The 16,942-nt window shown below is 40.5% G+C and overlaps 1 protein-coding gene across 1 annotated transcript in view; it reads left to right on the top strand.

The window, feature by feature from the left end:
• otogl (otogelin-like) overlaps positions 1-16,942 on the top strand; it is a 39,360-nt gene that overhangs the window by 18,235 nt on the left and 4,183 nt on the right. The window contains exons 28-54 of the mRNA XM_054777730.1: positions 641-760; positions 853-969; positions 2,608-2,764; positions 2,847-2,873; positions 2,962-3,141; positions 6,219-6,497; positions 6,698-6,815; positions 6,910-6,989; positions 8,719-9,329; positions 9,707-9,884; positions 9,974-10,116; positions 10,203-10,226; positions 10,297-10,389; positions 10,462-10,651; positions 10,745-10,962; positions 11,313-11,454; positions 11,529-11,714; positions 11,789-12,001; positions 12,072-12,176; positions 12,251-12,358; positions 12,447-12,548; positions 15,093-15,197; positions 15,293-15,333; positions 15,405-15,468; positions 15,646-15,824; positions 15,902-16,006; positions 16,074-16,193. Coding sequence (XP_054633705.1) covers positions 641-760; positions 853-969; positions 2,608-2,764; positions 2,847-2,873; positions 2,962-3,141; positions 6,219-6,497; positions 6,698-6,815; positions 6,910-6,989; positions 8,719-9,329; positions 9,707-9,884; positions 9,974-10,116; positions 10,203-10,226; positions 10,297-10,389; positions 10,462-10,651; positions 10,745-10,962; positions 11,313-11,454; positions 11,529-11,714; positions 11,789-12,001; positions 12,072-12,176; positions 12,251-12,358; positions 12,447-12,548; positions 15,093-15,197; positions 15,293-15,333; positions 15,405-15,468; positions 15,646-15,824; positions 15,902-16,006; positions 16,074-16,193 — 4,005 coding nt within the window. The remainder of the gene's footprint in view (positions 1-640; positions 761-852; positions 970-2,607; positions 2,765-2,846; positions 2,874-2,961; positions 3,142-6,218; positions 6,498-6,697; positions 6,816-6,909; positions 6,990-8,718; positions 9,330-9,706; positions 9,885-9,973; positions 10,117-10,202; positions 10,227-10,296; positions 10,390-10,461; positions 10,652-10,744; positions 10,963-11,312; positions 11,455-11,528; positions 11,715-11,788; positions 12,002-12,071; positions 12,177-12,250; positions 12,359-12,446; positions 12,549-15,092; positions 15,198-15,292; positions 15,334-15,404; positions 15,469-15,645; positions 15,825-15,901; positions 16,007-16,073; positions 16,194-16,942) is intronic.

Genomic DNA, 16,942 nt, shown 5'->3' with positions numbered 1-16,942 from the left:
ATGGATTTGCTCAATTTTTCTTTTTTGTCTTTTTACAAATATTTAAATTTTGTTCTCTTACCTTTTTTCTTGTAATAATGTTTTGTATCATAATGTTTTGACTTTGTTCTTGTAATATTAAAACTTTTATTCAAGCTAATTTCCTAAAATGTTATTCTTTGTTTTGTTTCCCTCTCTCTAAAAACAAATGACAAACTCCAGTCATTCATATTTCAACTTCATGCTATTTTTTTCTTAATATTATGACTTTACTGTCCTAATATTGTATATTTATTCTTGTAAATTTACTGGTCTTTTTTCCATTTTTTAATTGTATTTTTAGAATGTTCTGCGGGCTAATAAAAAGGCCCCCTGGCCTTAGTAGTATTGGATATGCCTTGAGAAAGGGATGCAAGTGTGATGCATTTGAAAAATGATTGGGGGGTGATATAAAAATGATGATATAAAAAAACGTAAAACAGACCCATTCACCAAATAAAACAACGTCCTTTAACTCAATATGCAGTCATTTTAATACTTCTCGTGCGTGTACAGTATCATAACAATTGGAGTATGTCTGGTGGGGTGCATTGCAGTCGTCTGCAACCATGTACCGGTATTTGTACTTATGAAAGGAAAACGTAAGCAATTTTTCCTCCAGGGCCTTCTCAGTGGGCTATGTGGAAATTTTGACGGTGTGACAGTGAATGATATGACCACATCAAGCCACATGGAGGTCAACAATGCACAGACCTTTGGAGACAGCTGGACACTGGGGCAGGTAATAGCCCCCTTTTTGATATTATGTCATACCTATTAAAAATGTACATCTTTTAATTGCTCCCATACATTTTGTGGTTTTGTTTGTTGTAGTGTCAAAGTGACTATATAGTGGAGCGACCATGTGAAGCCGACTTGGGGAGACAGCCGTATGCTAAGAGGGAATGCGCACGCCTGTACAGTGATGTTTTTGCACCCTGTCACAATGTGGTGAGTAACGCACACACACCTGGAAAGATTGGTCCATGTAAGTTAAATGAAAGTAGCTAATATAATGTTCACATACAGGTAGTGTCCACTTGTCACACTTACTTGGCTGTTGTAAAGTTGTGTGGCCAGTAGATGGAGTCATATATTTGTGCACAGACGCAGCCAGTGGACCCCAGCAGCTTTAAAACTGAGGACCACAAATCCCAGAGGACCTTACTTGATATATTACTTAGGGATAGCCACATCTAATTAATAGTGATTGTGTGTATGTTTATTTGGAGATAATTGATAATGCACTGTAAATGTTAGTCATGCCTGAGTGAGACTTGTCATACTACTTGTGCATCAAAATTGGAGAGGGAAAGGTTAAAGGACTTTTTTATTTTGATTTTTCTATTAGGTTAGTGGAGAACTTTAATACATTAACATAACCATTGATGTCTGAAGTAATTTTGGTACAATGTATACAGTATGTGCATACCTATGCAGCCAGTTGAACTTGTTGATGCATATTGCATATTGTTAATTGCATACTGACTGTCATAGTGGTCATCTGATCCCCTCCTGCACCAGAGCTACAACCACAATCCTTTGTCCTGATATATCATCACCAGTCTGAATTATTGACAACTACTCACCCCCAAAACAAGGCCTCCCTTAGTTTAGTCCCATACAGATATGGAGATTGCTCCTCACGTCAAACTTAGTTTTTCCCAATTGGTATGGCTCATTTCTTGAAACAGAAATTACATTTTCCAAAAGTTAAGATTATTAGACCAAATAGTTTTACAGTTCAACACAACGTCATAGCTCACTTGCAAAGCTCATATCTCTCCCAAAACTGTTCACTCATGCTTCAAAGCTAATTCCATTCCCATATTAATGAGTCAGTGCCACCAAAATGGTAAGATCCTTCTACAGTGTGTAGGAAAAAAATAATTTACTGAGTGGCTAAATAATTATTACAAGTAGATCAGAGAATAACTGTTTGCATTGATGTTTATTGATTGAATTATTGTTAAGTGCCTTAAAATAAGTACAGTATAGATATAACTGTTTAATCAATTAATCTACTAACTTGGTGAATGATTACAAGTAGTTTATAGAAATAATGCTTTATTATTTAAACACATGTTCATCTACTCAGCTAATTATAAATTCTCACCCGCAACGCAAGTTCAAGTTTCACCTGACTGTCAAATAAGCACTTTATCCAATGATCCAAGAGATTCATATATAGTATTACAGTATATTCTTGACTTTATTCTTGAATTTTGACAATTGAACTATTGTGCATGTGATGACTTAAACAATGAAATGATACCGACATGTTTTGAACAACCACTAGAATTGACAATCAGCTTAGATTAACAAGACCTATTTAATTGGAAATTCTAAGAAATGTAGAACAACTGCGCTAACTTAATCATTTCTAATGATGATCAGATGTTGGGGCACGTACATTGTTATTTAAAATGAGCCAAACCAATGGAGAAAAACTGTAATACACCACTGCAAAGGATCACCACAACAGTAAAATATGGTAATCAAAACCGAGTGTAATACTGTAGCCAGTGAGGCTTTCTGTTTTATGTTGTTGTTATTTGTGCCTTTCTACATGACATGCGTACCCTCCAGGTGGATGTGGCCTGGTTCTACAGAAACTGTCTGTCGGACACTTGCAATTGTGACCGGGGGGGCGATTGTGAGTGTCTGTGCACATCCATCGCTGCCTATGCACACAAATGTTGCCAACAGGGGGTCACCATACACTGGAGATCACCCTCAGTGTGTCGTAAGTACACACATACATACACAGAGACGATTATCTGTTATGTTGACCCATGAAATGATTCGGAGTATTTCCTCCTTTTCAGCTCAGGATTGTGAATACTACAATGAAGGTATTTACAGAATATCCGGAAGTAAAAACGTCACAGTGTTTACCTTAGATTCTGCCCTCACACTCCTGTTCTCTTATTTGCACCTCAGGGCTAGGCGATGGCCCATATTCCTTGCTGAGCGCTGTCCATAGCAACACAATGATGGGAGTCAATCGCACAAGTGGCTCAGTATTTCCTCTGCTGAGAGACGCTTCAGGACATATGCCTGCCACTGGACTACTCTTCAAGTTTATGGTCACAGCAGGACTGCAGAGAAACCAAACATCACGTATGTCTAATTACAAACCATGGCACACTATTACTCTGATCTTCTGATTTGGTCAGATTCATCATAAAACCTTTATGAACTGCACAGGCAATGTTTCAAGTAACATTTTAAGATTCTTAACTGTCACATAAGTGTAAACAACATCGGGAACAATTAGGGCTGTCAAAAATAACGCGTTAACGGCGGTAACTAATATATTTCACTAATTATGTTAAATTTTGTAGTGTAATTAACGCACAACCATTGCTTCTCTATAATGACGACAGAAGGAGGCACAGTGTAGCTCCCCATCCAGTCACATTGTGTCTGACGCTCTTTTATAATAAACTTTATTCTTACCTGAACACATCAACAGCAGTCCAACACCATAGATGTGTCTCCTACTCCAAACAAACATGCCTCTAATTCATTACAACAATACTTCCTCATTGTCACAAGACAGACCGTGAGATGCGTCCATTGACACTCCGAATATCACAATAAGGTCTTTATTATGAGTGTATAGGTGGTCTAAATCAACAGAAATGCAATGACAATCAATATGTGGATATTCTTATCATTCACTTTGAAATTCTTAATGCAGAAGTACAATTTGCTGCATTTAATTGTGCTCGGAAATCCCGGAAAATTCACTCAAAACATGTGATTTCACGTATACTGTGTGGTGTCTTTGAACGCCACTCCTCATTGCTCATAATAACACAGTTAAAAGTCTTATTCAAATATTATGCTATTAAAGAAACCAGTGTTTAGTAAATAGATTTTCAGACATGTGTGCCGTCTCTTAACTTGATTTAAATTTTAAGTTAATTTGGCGCTGTTCATACATACAAATATAGACAGCATATAATCCTCATTTATGTTTCTTTCAATAAAATACATTACAAATGGGCATATTTCAGACATGATAATGGTAATGGTTTCATTTATTTTGAACATGCATACAAGTTACATTGGAATACATCACATAGTACAATTCACTGTTCGACATGTCCAAAAAGGAGTAGGAAGAAGCAAAGCTACCCCCCCGCCCCCATTCGTTTCACATCAATTGCAATACATTTGTTCCCTTCCTGTATTCCAAATGTACTCTTTGCTAGTTTAAAATACGTAGGGAAATGATAAGGTAATATGATAATATGATAAGGTAATATAAGGTAACACAGTGTGACTTTGTGATTAATCATGATTAATTCATTTCAAAACCGTGATTAATCTGACTAAAAATGTTAGTCATTTGACAGCCCTAGTAACAAAATTAATTTAAAAATAAAGTCAGTTGTCAACCTTAGCTACGATGACAATGTGAAAAGAAGGAAGAGCATTGTTCAGGTGGGGAGCTGGTTCACTTAAGGACTTCATGCATCTCACTTTTTAACTGTCATGTGAAAAGAACTTAACTGTCGTTAACAGTGAATTTTAATGACAGGTTCCCAAAGTTGGGTGTAATAGGAGGTATAAATGAAAAACAATTAGCGCCTACCGCTCGCAATTACGGGTGCGCCTGAACGCCTCACGGCGAAAGGAGAACTGGAGCAGAAAGGAGACACAGCACGAATTTGGTAATTGCCCAGTGTGAATCATACGAACAAATAAGTAAGTTTGATAATTGTTTTGTACATTAAGAGTGTTTAATCTTGAAGATTTCATTTATACTTCTTCCAATGGTGGTCTAGTGGTTAGCATGTTGACCAACACAGTAACAGTCAGGAGACCGGGAAGAACTGGGTTCGATTCTCCCTTGGGCATTTCTGTGTGGAGTTTGCATGTTCTCCCCGTGCGTGCGTGGGTTTTCTCCGGGTACTCCGATTTCCTCCCACATTCCAACAACATGCAGGTTAGGTTATTTGGCGACTCTAAATTGTCCATAGGTATGAATGTGACATTTGTCTATATGTGCCCTGCGAATGGCTGGCGACCAGGCCAGGGTGTACCTCGCCCGAAGTCAGCTGGGATAGGCTCCAGCATGCCCCCGCGACCCTAAAGAGGAGAAGCGGTATAGAAAATGGATGGATGGTTCCAATCCCCGCATGGCGCAAGGGTGAAAACCACTGTGTGTGGATTCCCCCCAAAAATCAGGATTTATTGTTGGTTGTATGTATTTTTGTACTTCAGATACTGCTTTATCATGATTATTAAACCTTCCCCTTGGTATTAAATTAATATGCAGACTTAAGCCATAGCCATTGTGAGTGGACAAAAAATGTGATGCTCAAATTCAACCCATTCAAACAGAAGGATGCCAACATCAGACTGGAATAAAAGATATTGCTTATCTATTTATCAAAATGTAACCATGCAAAATACAGAATTTTGACCCGGAATTACTATTTATAATGAATTAACCAATTAATTATGTTCAATATTTCTAAAAGAGATCTAGGGTGATCTATTTATCAGTACTCATGTGAAACTTTATCAAAATGTGACCATTCAAAATACACATTTTTTGACTGGGAATTGCTATAAAATGAATTATCCAATTAATTATGTTCAATATTTCAAGTTAATAAAGACAAAAAGGTGTATGTTTTTTAAGTGTGCAGGAGTAGGGGGGTACATGGCTTCAGGACAGTAGGGAAGTGTTCACCTGAATACATAACGCAACTCACATTCTGGGTTTCATTCTTCTATTATTAATAATGCCTCATTACTTTAGCCGTATTGTACTGAGCAGCAAGGACAGAGACATGTGAAGCAACATGAGTTCACTCACACTAGTCACACTAGTTCATGCAACCATAAATGCCTATTCTTTAGAAAACAGACAGGAGATCAAGCGTTCATCTTTCCTTTGGAACATCTCTGTTTGTGTTAGGCTAAATGGAGACTCTAAATAGTCCATGAGAACGGTTGTTTGTCTGTATGTGCCCCGTGATTTGCTGGTGACCAGTCCAGTAAGTACCCTGTCTCCCACCTAAAAAGTCAGCTGGGATAAGCTCAGCCCACCGGCCACCCTAATGAGGAGAAACAGTATAGAAAATGAATGAATGTACAACCTCAGGGTTGATCCTTAGAGTTTCCACCGTACAATTCTAGCGATATAGTAGGCTGTTGTTTGTTTTTTATTTCTCCAGGCATCCCCGTGGTGTCCCTAGAGTCTGCGGAGAGACCAAACAATTTCCTCGTGGTGGCAGGAAAGAGATGTCTCCAGCTGGAGCGCTGGAGACGAGGGGAGGAATTTAGACGTAGAGCGACATTTATACTGCGTCAGGGGCTGTTTCTGCCTGGTCACACCTCATTCGAAGTCGCCAGCCAACCTGGAATCTTTCTGACACTGACACGCACTGCAGCACGAGCTCTGAGATACGACACATCCAGTGGCTTCAAAGCTAGCAGCAGCTTCATACTAGAAGGTCTGAAACATAAAACATACTTTCCAAACATACAGTGTACTGTACAGTTTGATGCCCTGTGTAAGGGCATCCACATCATCCCCCAAAAGTGTGCATGTCGTCCGTAGCCATCTGCTTAAGTGTCCTGTACTTTACTCATTACTCTCTACATTTACAGTGTATATGCATTAACACATCAAATTGGTTCTCTCCATATGCAGAGACTCATTTCGCCATCCCCTACCGTATGATGTGTGAGTGGCGCTATCAGGCCTGTGCCAACCCTTGCGTGCGCACATGCAGTGACCCAGATGCTACACGCTGCCAGTTTCTGCCTTTGTAAGAGCCTCTGCTTTCTGACAGCCCCCTCATGGCACACACACACTCTAAAGTTATTATTTTCAAGTGTTTTAATGCGTTCTGTGTATTACAGTGTAGAGGGCTGCTTCCCACGATGTCCCAAGAACATGGTGCTAGATGAAGTCACCAGCAGATGTGTCTACATGGAGGATTGTGAGTAATAGTGCTGAGGTTATATTCAGTGAAAACTCCCAATATTTGAACATAATCAAGGAGGTAACCTTTATTGTCTATTGCAGAACAGAAATTAATCTTTGACAGGCTCTAAGAACATACAGGACAGAACAATATAAAAAAAGACATAGCAGAAATTGGATAAAGGATGGATCAGGGGTACGCCAATTGCCATTGGGGGTATGTGAATAAAAATGAAAAACATTTAGCGCCCACCACTCACAATTACAAGCGCACCTGAACGCCTCGTAGCACAGAGCACACGGTCATAGCAGACAGACGGAAGGAGACACTATGTGAGTTATATGAATAAGTAAGATGGTTATGTTGTGTATTAAGAGTGTTTAATCTTGTAGGTTTAACTTATATTGGTGTTCCAATCCCTGCACTGTGAAAACCTTCACATTTTGCTCCTGAAATAAGTCCATATAAAGTGAATCAAAGTAGAATAACATTTTGGCGCATCTGTATATAAATCTACAAGTCTCCTACAACTTTTCTTGGTTCACATCGGCAACTTGTGTTGACGCGCGATGACATTGTAGCCGTACAAGCTGCACTCGCTGACGTAGCAATTAGCTACGTTATCATTTGGATACTGTAACACTGCGGGAAAGACGACTGCTCTCTGTGACGTACTATACTGTTTTCCCACTCGTGCTCTAAAAACACTTTGTTTTCTGTTTGTATGCATCGTAATGAAACTAAAAACTAATAACACAAATACTTGACTTGAAATATATGGGTTTTTAAAGCCTTAAAAAAAACATCGTGGCCAATTATGCAAAATTGACAATTAACAAATAAAGAACAAGGAAATAAAAACATAATAAAAGCGTCTCAATGGGAAACCATGATTAGTTTGCAGTTTTTTAAGGATTCCATGCTTTATTTGATGTCACTAATACATGGGTACATGTCTACAACAACATGCGAAATTCTCTTTTCCCTGTGTAAATGATCATTTTGATGATGGTTATCTATCCAGTTTCTAAAGCCAACATGGCACACACATATAGGCAAATAACATGAGAATGGAATGTCTGGAATTGAATAGAATTGTTAGAAAAATGAGAAAGTCACTATATTTATAAATGGTATTATTATTATTGGAATATATTACCTGACATGGTTGTGGTAGGTTGGGTTGATATCAACGTTCTTCTTGTGCAGTGTGATAAGTGGCCATTAATAAAGTAATTGCATGAGACGTGATGTCAGTCATGTTATGTGTAGCTTAGTACATGTGTGTACAGGATGTAGTATGAAGGGGATGTACGATACATTCATATTTGTGGACCGCAAAGATGATGTTGAGCAAAAGAACACAAAATGCAGAGTGAGTATGAAAACTGTCGTACCCACCCAAAGCACATTATGGAAATGGAGCGTTGTTGGTGCTTTTTGAAGGTTTTTGTAGTTAATTTGCATTTCCTGCAATTATTCTCAGATGGTCAGGGATTTATCGTGCAAATATCGTTATCAAGGTAAAACTGCCCAATTTATCGTGATATTGATTTGAGGTGATATTGCCCAGCCCTCGTACCACTGTAAGGTCTGCTGAGATCTCATGTGACGTCAACTTGTGTGACTTTCAAGTCTTCAACCTTAGAAGTTCCACTAAACTTCACCCTTATCTTTGTTAGTTTGGTTATGGCTGAATTCTACAGGTCTCAATGTATTTCAGATATGACCTATCTTTTTTTAGGTGTGACCCTTCCTGCAACACCCACACCTTTTGCATTTGTGATACGACCCAACATAACGACATCCTCGACAACACCTCCATCAACCACTAGGACAAGGCCTACGACTGCCACAACTATGACAAGAACAACTACAGTGATCACGACCTCCTCCGCCACCATGAGGCCAACAACCATTGCCACTACTTTCAGTACATCTCAAGCTACCCCCGCCACTACAATTCCCACTACCACCACCACAATCACCGTGACAGAATCTGTCCCCACCTTGACACCTCCAACAGCTGCTCCAACTCCTTCAACCCCTTCACTTACTCTTTCCACCACTGTCACCACACCACCAGAGCCACCAGTCCCCATAACCTCAACAGCATCTTCCGTGGTCATCTCAGATACCACAACAAAAATGACAGCCCCTCCTAAACCTCCGCCTGCCGTCACGACCACAATCACCCCAGCGGAAACATCAACTGTTGCTGTGGCAACCTTGCCACCAATTCACACAACCACTCAGCCAATAACGAGACAAATCTTAACAAGTCCAGACATCTCTACAACTAAAGAGGAGAAGCCAGCTACATCTCCAGTTCTCATGGTCACGACGGCCTGTACTGTAAGCATAAAGACACATTAACAGCCTGGAAATAATTTTCACCCATGTGAAGGCACAAAATAAGAGATTTTTAGTCACCTTTTTTAGTTGATGGATATTGTATGTTAATTAAAGTGGTTGTAGTTGTACTGCTTTAGATCACACACAGAGAGGTAACAGAGAAAACACATTATGATGCAGTGCAGTTCTGCACAATTGCAAACAATCAATATGTAGTTAAATCAATACCATCCAGACTGAGCTGTATCATCTTTATAAAGGCCACATTTTTTGATATAGCTCTTGTATTGGATCTCATTCTTGTTACTATGAGGCTGTACAATAGCGTCCATAAGAGCCAATTGTCTATACAACTTTAATGCTCTGTTTTTTTGTAGCCTCCATATGTCTACCGTATTGATGAGTGTGCAGAACTCATCTGTTTCAATGGGCAGCTGCTGCTTTACAACGCATCCCTGCATTGCCGCTTCAATACTACCCGTCCTCAATGCAGTCTGCTGGGCCTGCCCATCCTCATCAACATGGACCCCTGCTGTCCACAATGGCAGTGCCCTTGTAAGCCTTGTTGACCACATTATTGGTCATAAATATACAGTATATATATATATATATATATATATATATTTGTTTGTTTTTTTTGCCAGGTCGCTGTACCGTGATGTCTGATCTGCGTGTGATCACATTTGATGGCAATAATGTAGCCTTGTACGATAACGGCTCCTACATCCTGGTTACGCTGCCCACAGAGACTATTATTGGCACTATAGAGAAATGTCCAACCAGTCAGGTAATTATTATTGACTGAAACAATGTCTGTGTCGATATTTCAAGTAAAATAGCTTTTTTGGTTGATTTTGGTCGTTGCCTTTGCAGAGTTCAAACTCAATCAGAAGACCTGTGAGTATCAAGACTACTTTTGCAGCTTCCATAACTGTGAAGTGTTTTGTTTTTTAATATCTTTCCACAGAGTCCAAAAGGTGGAACATCTGGCCTGTGTTTAAAAAAAATAAATATTACTACCCCGTCAGACCGTATCATTATCAATCGACTGGATCGAAAGGTGATCGTCCTTTACCTGATTTACTGACAAAAGTGTAGCTTGTTCCTTTGCAATATCCTTTTGTACTTATAGGTGACAGTGAACCACAAGCTAATCAGGCTGCCGTTCTCACGCCATTCTCTTCACATGGAAGATACTGGCACTATGTATCTGATCAGCACACCTGGCCATGTCAATATACAGTGGTATCATAGCACGGGAATTATAGTGTTGCAGTATATCACCCCCAACGCAACATCTGTGCCCACTCGGGGCTTGTGTGGTGAGTGTGGGTGTCTCCCTGCAGTCAAATAACTGTAAGCCGACATTTGAATTGAGAACATACAGTTGGCCATGTGTCTACCCGTCATGATAGGATATTGTGATGGTAACCCGGAAAACGACCTGAGGTTGCCCAATGGCACAGTGGTCAGAGAGGTGGGAGACATGATGCTCCTTCTGCAGGCTTGGAGGGTTCCCACACCGGATGAAGCCGACCACACTCGCAGGGTGGGAGACAACTGCACCATCGGGGACTGCTCCATCTGTCTCTACATGCTCTACCAGAGAGCCTTCACGCCGTGCCATAGTAAGGTGTGTTTTTTTGCATTTTGTACATTAAATCACAACATACAACAATCCACAGTCAATAGAAGGCTATAAAGCAGGTTATGATATTCCAATAAAAAGAAGACTAAAACACTGGTTAGTACATCATAGCGAGCCCCAATTTGTTTAATATATGACAATTTATCAAAGCAATCTCCAAATGAATACAGGCTTATAACACTAGTTAAAACATCACAGCCTACCATAAAAATCTTCATTATTTTTGGGGCTAGGGAAATTTTGAAAAATGTCAAATTTATGTCCAAAAACAGGGGAAAAATAGCCACACAAATCATAACCCTAACTTGTTAATGATCAGGTTTCTGTGTTTGCAGGTGCCTCCAGATCAATTCTGTGACATTATGTGGGCGGGGGACCTACACTACAAGGACCACCAATGTGACTTCCTGGCAGCATACGTGGCCATCTGCTACACACATCAAGTGTGCATCAGCTGGAGGCGACACAACTTCTGCCGTAAAGAAACACATACAAATGTATTCACTTTTGTTTGCTCATGCATTATCCAAGCGCATCATATCTCATCACAGCGCTAAGGTGCCCCACGGGGAAGGAGTACCAGCCATGTGTGAGCACCTGCGCAAGCCTAACCTGTCTGAACAGAGACTACTATGACGACACAACCTGTCCCCTCATCAGGGAGGAGTGTGTGTGCCGCAGTGGAACAATCTTGCATCGTGTAGACTCTCCTCGCTGTGTGACTGAGGCTCAATGTGGTGATTTGCATTGAATGACATTTTTTAATCATTTTTCTGTTGTCTGTGTATTAGCTTGACTCTGAATTCTGTAGCTTGCACAGATAATGAAGGTAACCCTCGGTCCCCTGGCGAGGTGTGGAATGGCTCCACTCATGGCTGCTGTCTGTACAAATGTATGGACAATGGCTCTGTGGTGACTGTAGAGCCTGACTGCAGCTTTGTCCCAACGCCACTGTGTGAGAGACAGGGAGAGTATGTGGTGGATGTGCTGGAGGAAGGAACCTGCTGCCCTAAGAAGATCTGTGGTGAGTTCAAGTGCTGTGGGAACATCTGGGAACATGCAAAAATATCACTATCTACTTGAATGCTTTTTAGATTGCAACATGACCATCTGTGACAGTGACGCACCAACTTGTGATGATGGGGACAGTCTGGTGATGGGTTACAGCAGCCTGTCCTGCTGCCCAGAGTACAGATGTGGTACATGCAAGCACCATTCCCCAAATGTCCTGTTTTAGCTTGCCCTTAACACTTTGCTTTTAACACTTCTTCAGAGTGTGACCCCACAGCGTGCCCCCACACCCCTCCCCCCAATTGTAGGGAGGACCAATTTTTAGTGGAGATCAGAGGTGGGAAACTGTGCTGCTATTCTTACCTCTGTGGTAAGTTCGTTTAGACAGCTTACCATTAACACCTATAACACCTATCAACTATAGAGTGTTGTCAGTGTTACATGTTTTGTCTTTGCAGTGTGTGAGTCATGCATTGAACCTGTTCCAACTTGCTCACATGGAGGGATCCTGGCTGTGGACCTAAACACCACCAATACCTGCTGTCCACAGTATCATTGTGGTGAGCAGTGCACTGCATTGGCATAAAATCAAAGGCTTTACAATACACTTTTTTAATTATTTGTGCGTCTACAGTTTTTCATATATTAACATGGATTTTTCATAATGAGTAGGGGGGTCAGTATTATTACAGTGATATTATTACAGATTAAGATGTGGAACAATCCACATATTTACATAATAAAAAGTATATACATACAATATATTATATAGGTATTATATAATATTATATATACTGTATAATATATATGTATATTACTATATATTATTATTATATAGGGTAATAATTTATGTAAAACAATGAGTGATTATATAGTGATGTATAATGAAAACCAAAATATGGCTGTTATGCGCAGAAATGGTCATCATCAAATATAGATTTTTTTTATATATATATATATATTAGGTGTGTCACAAGATGTCATGTCACAAGAGATTAAAATGAAATTTCGCATTCCAAAAAAAAAAGTCTCGTGATAATAAGTTAATTAATTAATCACACGATTAATGAAAATGAACTTGATAATTTCGCCGGCCTTGATATAGTGCCTCCAAACAGGCAAGACGAGCGTTCACCCTGTGCTTGTTTCCAGCCACTGGGCATGTTTGCTCCATGAAGCAAAGTCTTAGACGAAGTGAGCCCTCTTGTCAGTCATACAGTCACTTTGTCTCTGTGACGGAGGTGGGGCCGCTAGCATACCAGAGAAAAGTGAAGTGACCCATCAACACGGATGAGCCTGTATGCAAAGTTTGTCTGAAAGTGTACTGAAAGACAACACAATGAACTTCGCCGCTGAAAACATTACCACGGACCCATTTTTCCAATGAGAGAAAAAAAACTACACATTGGGATGCAGAGCCTTTGTCCTGACAGTCAACACTCACTGAGACATTTGGTCGACAAAGTAAATGGTGTTAATATAGGTGAAAAGCCAGCATTTACTTTGACAGACAGTACGATTTGCCTGTAAGGAAATACAGTACATGTCACAAATGGCAATTCCACATCTTTACAACAGTTAAAGATGATATATATATATATGTGTGTGTGTGTGTGTGTGTCTATATATGTACACTTAATGTTACTTAATGTACACTTAAATGTTTCAGATTATTAAACAAATGTAAATATTAGTCAATAACAACACAAATGAACACAAAATGCTGTTTTTAAATTAAACTTTTTATTATTAAGGCAGAAAAAAATCCAAACCAACATGGCCCTGTGTGAAAAAGTGATTGCCCCCTAAAACTAATAACTGGTTGGGCCACCCTTAGCAGCAACAACTGCAGTCAAGCGTTTGCGATAACTTGCAATGAGTCTCTTACAGCGCTGAGGAGAAATTTTGGCTCACTCATCTTTGCAGAATTGTTGTAATTCAGCCACATTGGAGGGTTTTCCATCACGAACCGCCTTTTTAAGGTCATGCCCCAGCATCTCAATAGGATTCAGGTCAGGACTCGGACTAGGACACTCCAAAGTCTTCATTTTGTTTGTCTTCAGCCATTCAGAGGTGGACTTGCTGGTGTGTTATGAATCATTGTCCTGCTGCAGAACCCAAGTTTGTTTAACCTTGAGGTCAGTATAACAGATGGCCAGGCATTCTCCTTTAGGATTTTTTGGTAGACAGCAGAATTCATGGTTCCATTAATCACAGCAAGTCTTCCAGGTTCTGAAGCAGAAAAACAGCCTCAGACCATCACACCATAGTTTACTCTTGGTATGCTTGGTATGATGTTTTTTTCATGAAATGCGGCATTTCTTTTACGCCAGATGTAATGTGACACACACCTTCCAAAAAGTTCAACTTTTGTCTCATCAGACATCAGAATACTCATCAGTATTTTCCCCAAGGTCTTGGAGATCATCAAGATTTTTTCTGGCAAACTTGAGACAAGCCTTAATGTTCTTTTTATTCAACAGTGGTGTTCGTCTTGGAACTCTGCCATACAGGCTGTTTTTGCCCAGTGTCTTTCTTATGGTGAAGTTATGAACACTGACCTTAACTGAGGCAAGTCAGGCCTGCAGTTGTTTGGATGTTGTTGTGGGGTCTTTTGTGGCCTCTTGGATGAATCGTCGCTGCGCTCTTGGGGTAATTTTGGTCGGCTGGCCACTCCTGGGAAGGTTCACCACTGTTCCATGTTTTCGCCATTTGTAGATAATGGCTCTCAGTGCAGTTCGCTGGGGTCCCAAAGCTTTCGAAATTGCTTTATAATCGTTTCCAGACTGATAGATCTCAATAAATCTCAGTTAAGTTCTGTTTTAACAGGGGGCAGTCACCCTTTCAAACAGGGCCATGAATGATGAATTTGATTGAGAATGCTCAATTTAATTCAAAATTCAAAATACCATTAACATGTTTTTACTTTCTTGTTTCCCTGTCAAATCCCTTAAGGCCAGATTTTAATTTGTTGTGCTTATGTGTTACATCCTACATTTTCTGGGTGAAACTTCCTAGCTGTTCCATCACCGTTTTTCTAGGTGGGGAATGCTTCCAGGTCTCTAGTTGCTCTTGTTGTACCTCTTTCCCCATGTGTGTTATAGTGTGTGACGTAAACAAGTGTCCTGAATCATCTGTGAGTTGTGCATCTGGTCTTACTTTGGTCCAAACTACTCCACCTGGTCACTGCTGTCCGCAGCAACACTGTGGTACACACACACTTGCACACACACACACACACAGAGTACATTTTTTATGTATTTGCATAAATAACACACACATGGTTCTCCTCTGTTGCTTCTAGAATGCCAATGTGAGGATAGCGCTCTCCCAGTATGTCAGCTTGTAAGTAAGCAGGGTTGAGACTATGTGAAAAATTGCAGAATCGGACTAATTAGGGCTTTGTCTTCTTGCAGGGGGAGGTTCTGTTGGAGGTCCCAGACAGAAGCAGCAACTGTGGCTGTCCTCAACACGTGTGCCGTATGTGGAATGCAAGCATGAATACACACAGCATGAAAACACACACTTGGTGGGGGCCCATTCAGGGCCCCAAGCACCCTAATTCACTTGCTGCCTGGCTCTCCTCCCATATGTATATGCCATGTTCCTCCTGGATGGTATAATTATTGATTACATACTTTTGTGTGTTTGGCTTAGAGAAAACAGAGGTGTGTGTTTTCCAAGGGTTGACAGTGCTTGGGCCAGGCCAATCACTCATTCACTATTTTGAGGCAGAGCTGTGTCACACTGTCCACTGTCTGCGTCACAAAGATCCAATTACTGGCTTCTATGCCATAAAGATCACCTCAGTCAACTGCTCCCAACAATGTGGGCCTGTATGTATCCAGCATATTCAGTGCAGTGTGATATAACATTCACTTTAGGTAGTTGTCTCTTGTGTTTGTCGTAACAGAACCAAGTGTATGCACCATCCGCTGACCCTCAGGTGTGCTGCGGCTCCTGTAAAAATATCTCCTGCACCTTCACCTATGACAACGGCACAACAGAACTTTTTGCTGTAAGAGCAAATGCACCCACAACAGAAAGAGATTTTTAGACCCAAAATGATTTCATGGCGTTTGCAGGTGGGAAGCTCCTGGGTGGAAAACTGTACCCGTTATGACTGTGTGGAAACAGCAGTGGGAGCCATGGTGCTGGCCTCCGACGTGGTTTGCCCACCTTTCAATGACACCGAGTGCACTCAGGTCAGGACCTAGGCAAGAAAAGAAAATATGCAGTGTTTCCCAAAGGGCTGCATTTTGACTGTGGTGGTGGCACTTTAAAGTGTACACATGGTGCACTGCTTTAGTTAAATAAAGTCTGTGTCTCCATCTTGTATGCATATAAACTGAACATGAATATAAATCATGATAGCATGATAGCAAATATACTTGCATACACTCCTGATCAACACCAGTTGAAAAACTGCAAGAATTTACATGCTGCCGAGGTTGGATGCATGCAGTAAGACAGTAATTTGAAACTCCAATTGGCTGTCTGTCAAGACATGGGACGATCCTTGGCCCAAATGAAGGTCGTCACTGGTGCCGAGTGCAGTCAAATAACAATCAGACGACATCTGCAAGAGAAGGGTTTTAAGAACAAAAAACGTCTTCAAAGACCTCATCTTCTTCAACGCCACAAAGTTGCCCATTTGGAATTTGCATGACAACACCAAACATGGGGCATTGAAAGGTGAAAGAAAGTTTTATTCTCTGATGAAAAAAATGTAACCTTGTTCTGATGGCTTTTAACGTTATTGGCATGAGATGGAGATCCCACCTGTGAATTTTTCCACATGGCGGGCTGCCACAAATGTAGAAGTGTATGGGAAACACTGATAGGTTTATTGGAATTTTTACCCATTTGTTAGGTCGGAGTTCACTGACTTTGGACCTGAGAGTGCCTACTGGCTGACCACCTCTGTTCAAGCTCACCCCAAAGGTGTTTAAAG

This window comes from Dunckerocampus dactyliophorus, chromosome 5 (assembly GCF_027744805.1).
Source record: "Dunckerocampus dactyliophorus isolate RoL2022-P2 chromosome 5, RoL_Ddac_1.1, whole genome shotgun sequence".
Taxonomy (NCBI): domain Eukaryota; kingdom Metazoa; phylum Chordata; class Actinopteri; order Syngnathiformes; family Syngnathidae; genus Dunckerocampus; species Dunckerocampus dactyliophorus.
Note: the sequence above shows the minus strand (reverse complement) of the source record. Positions and strands in the feature narration are given on the sequence as shown.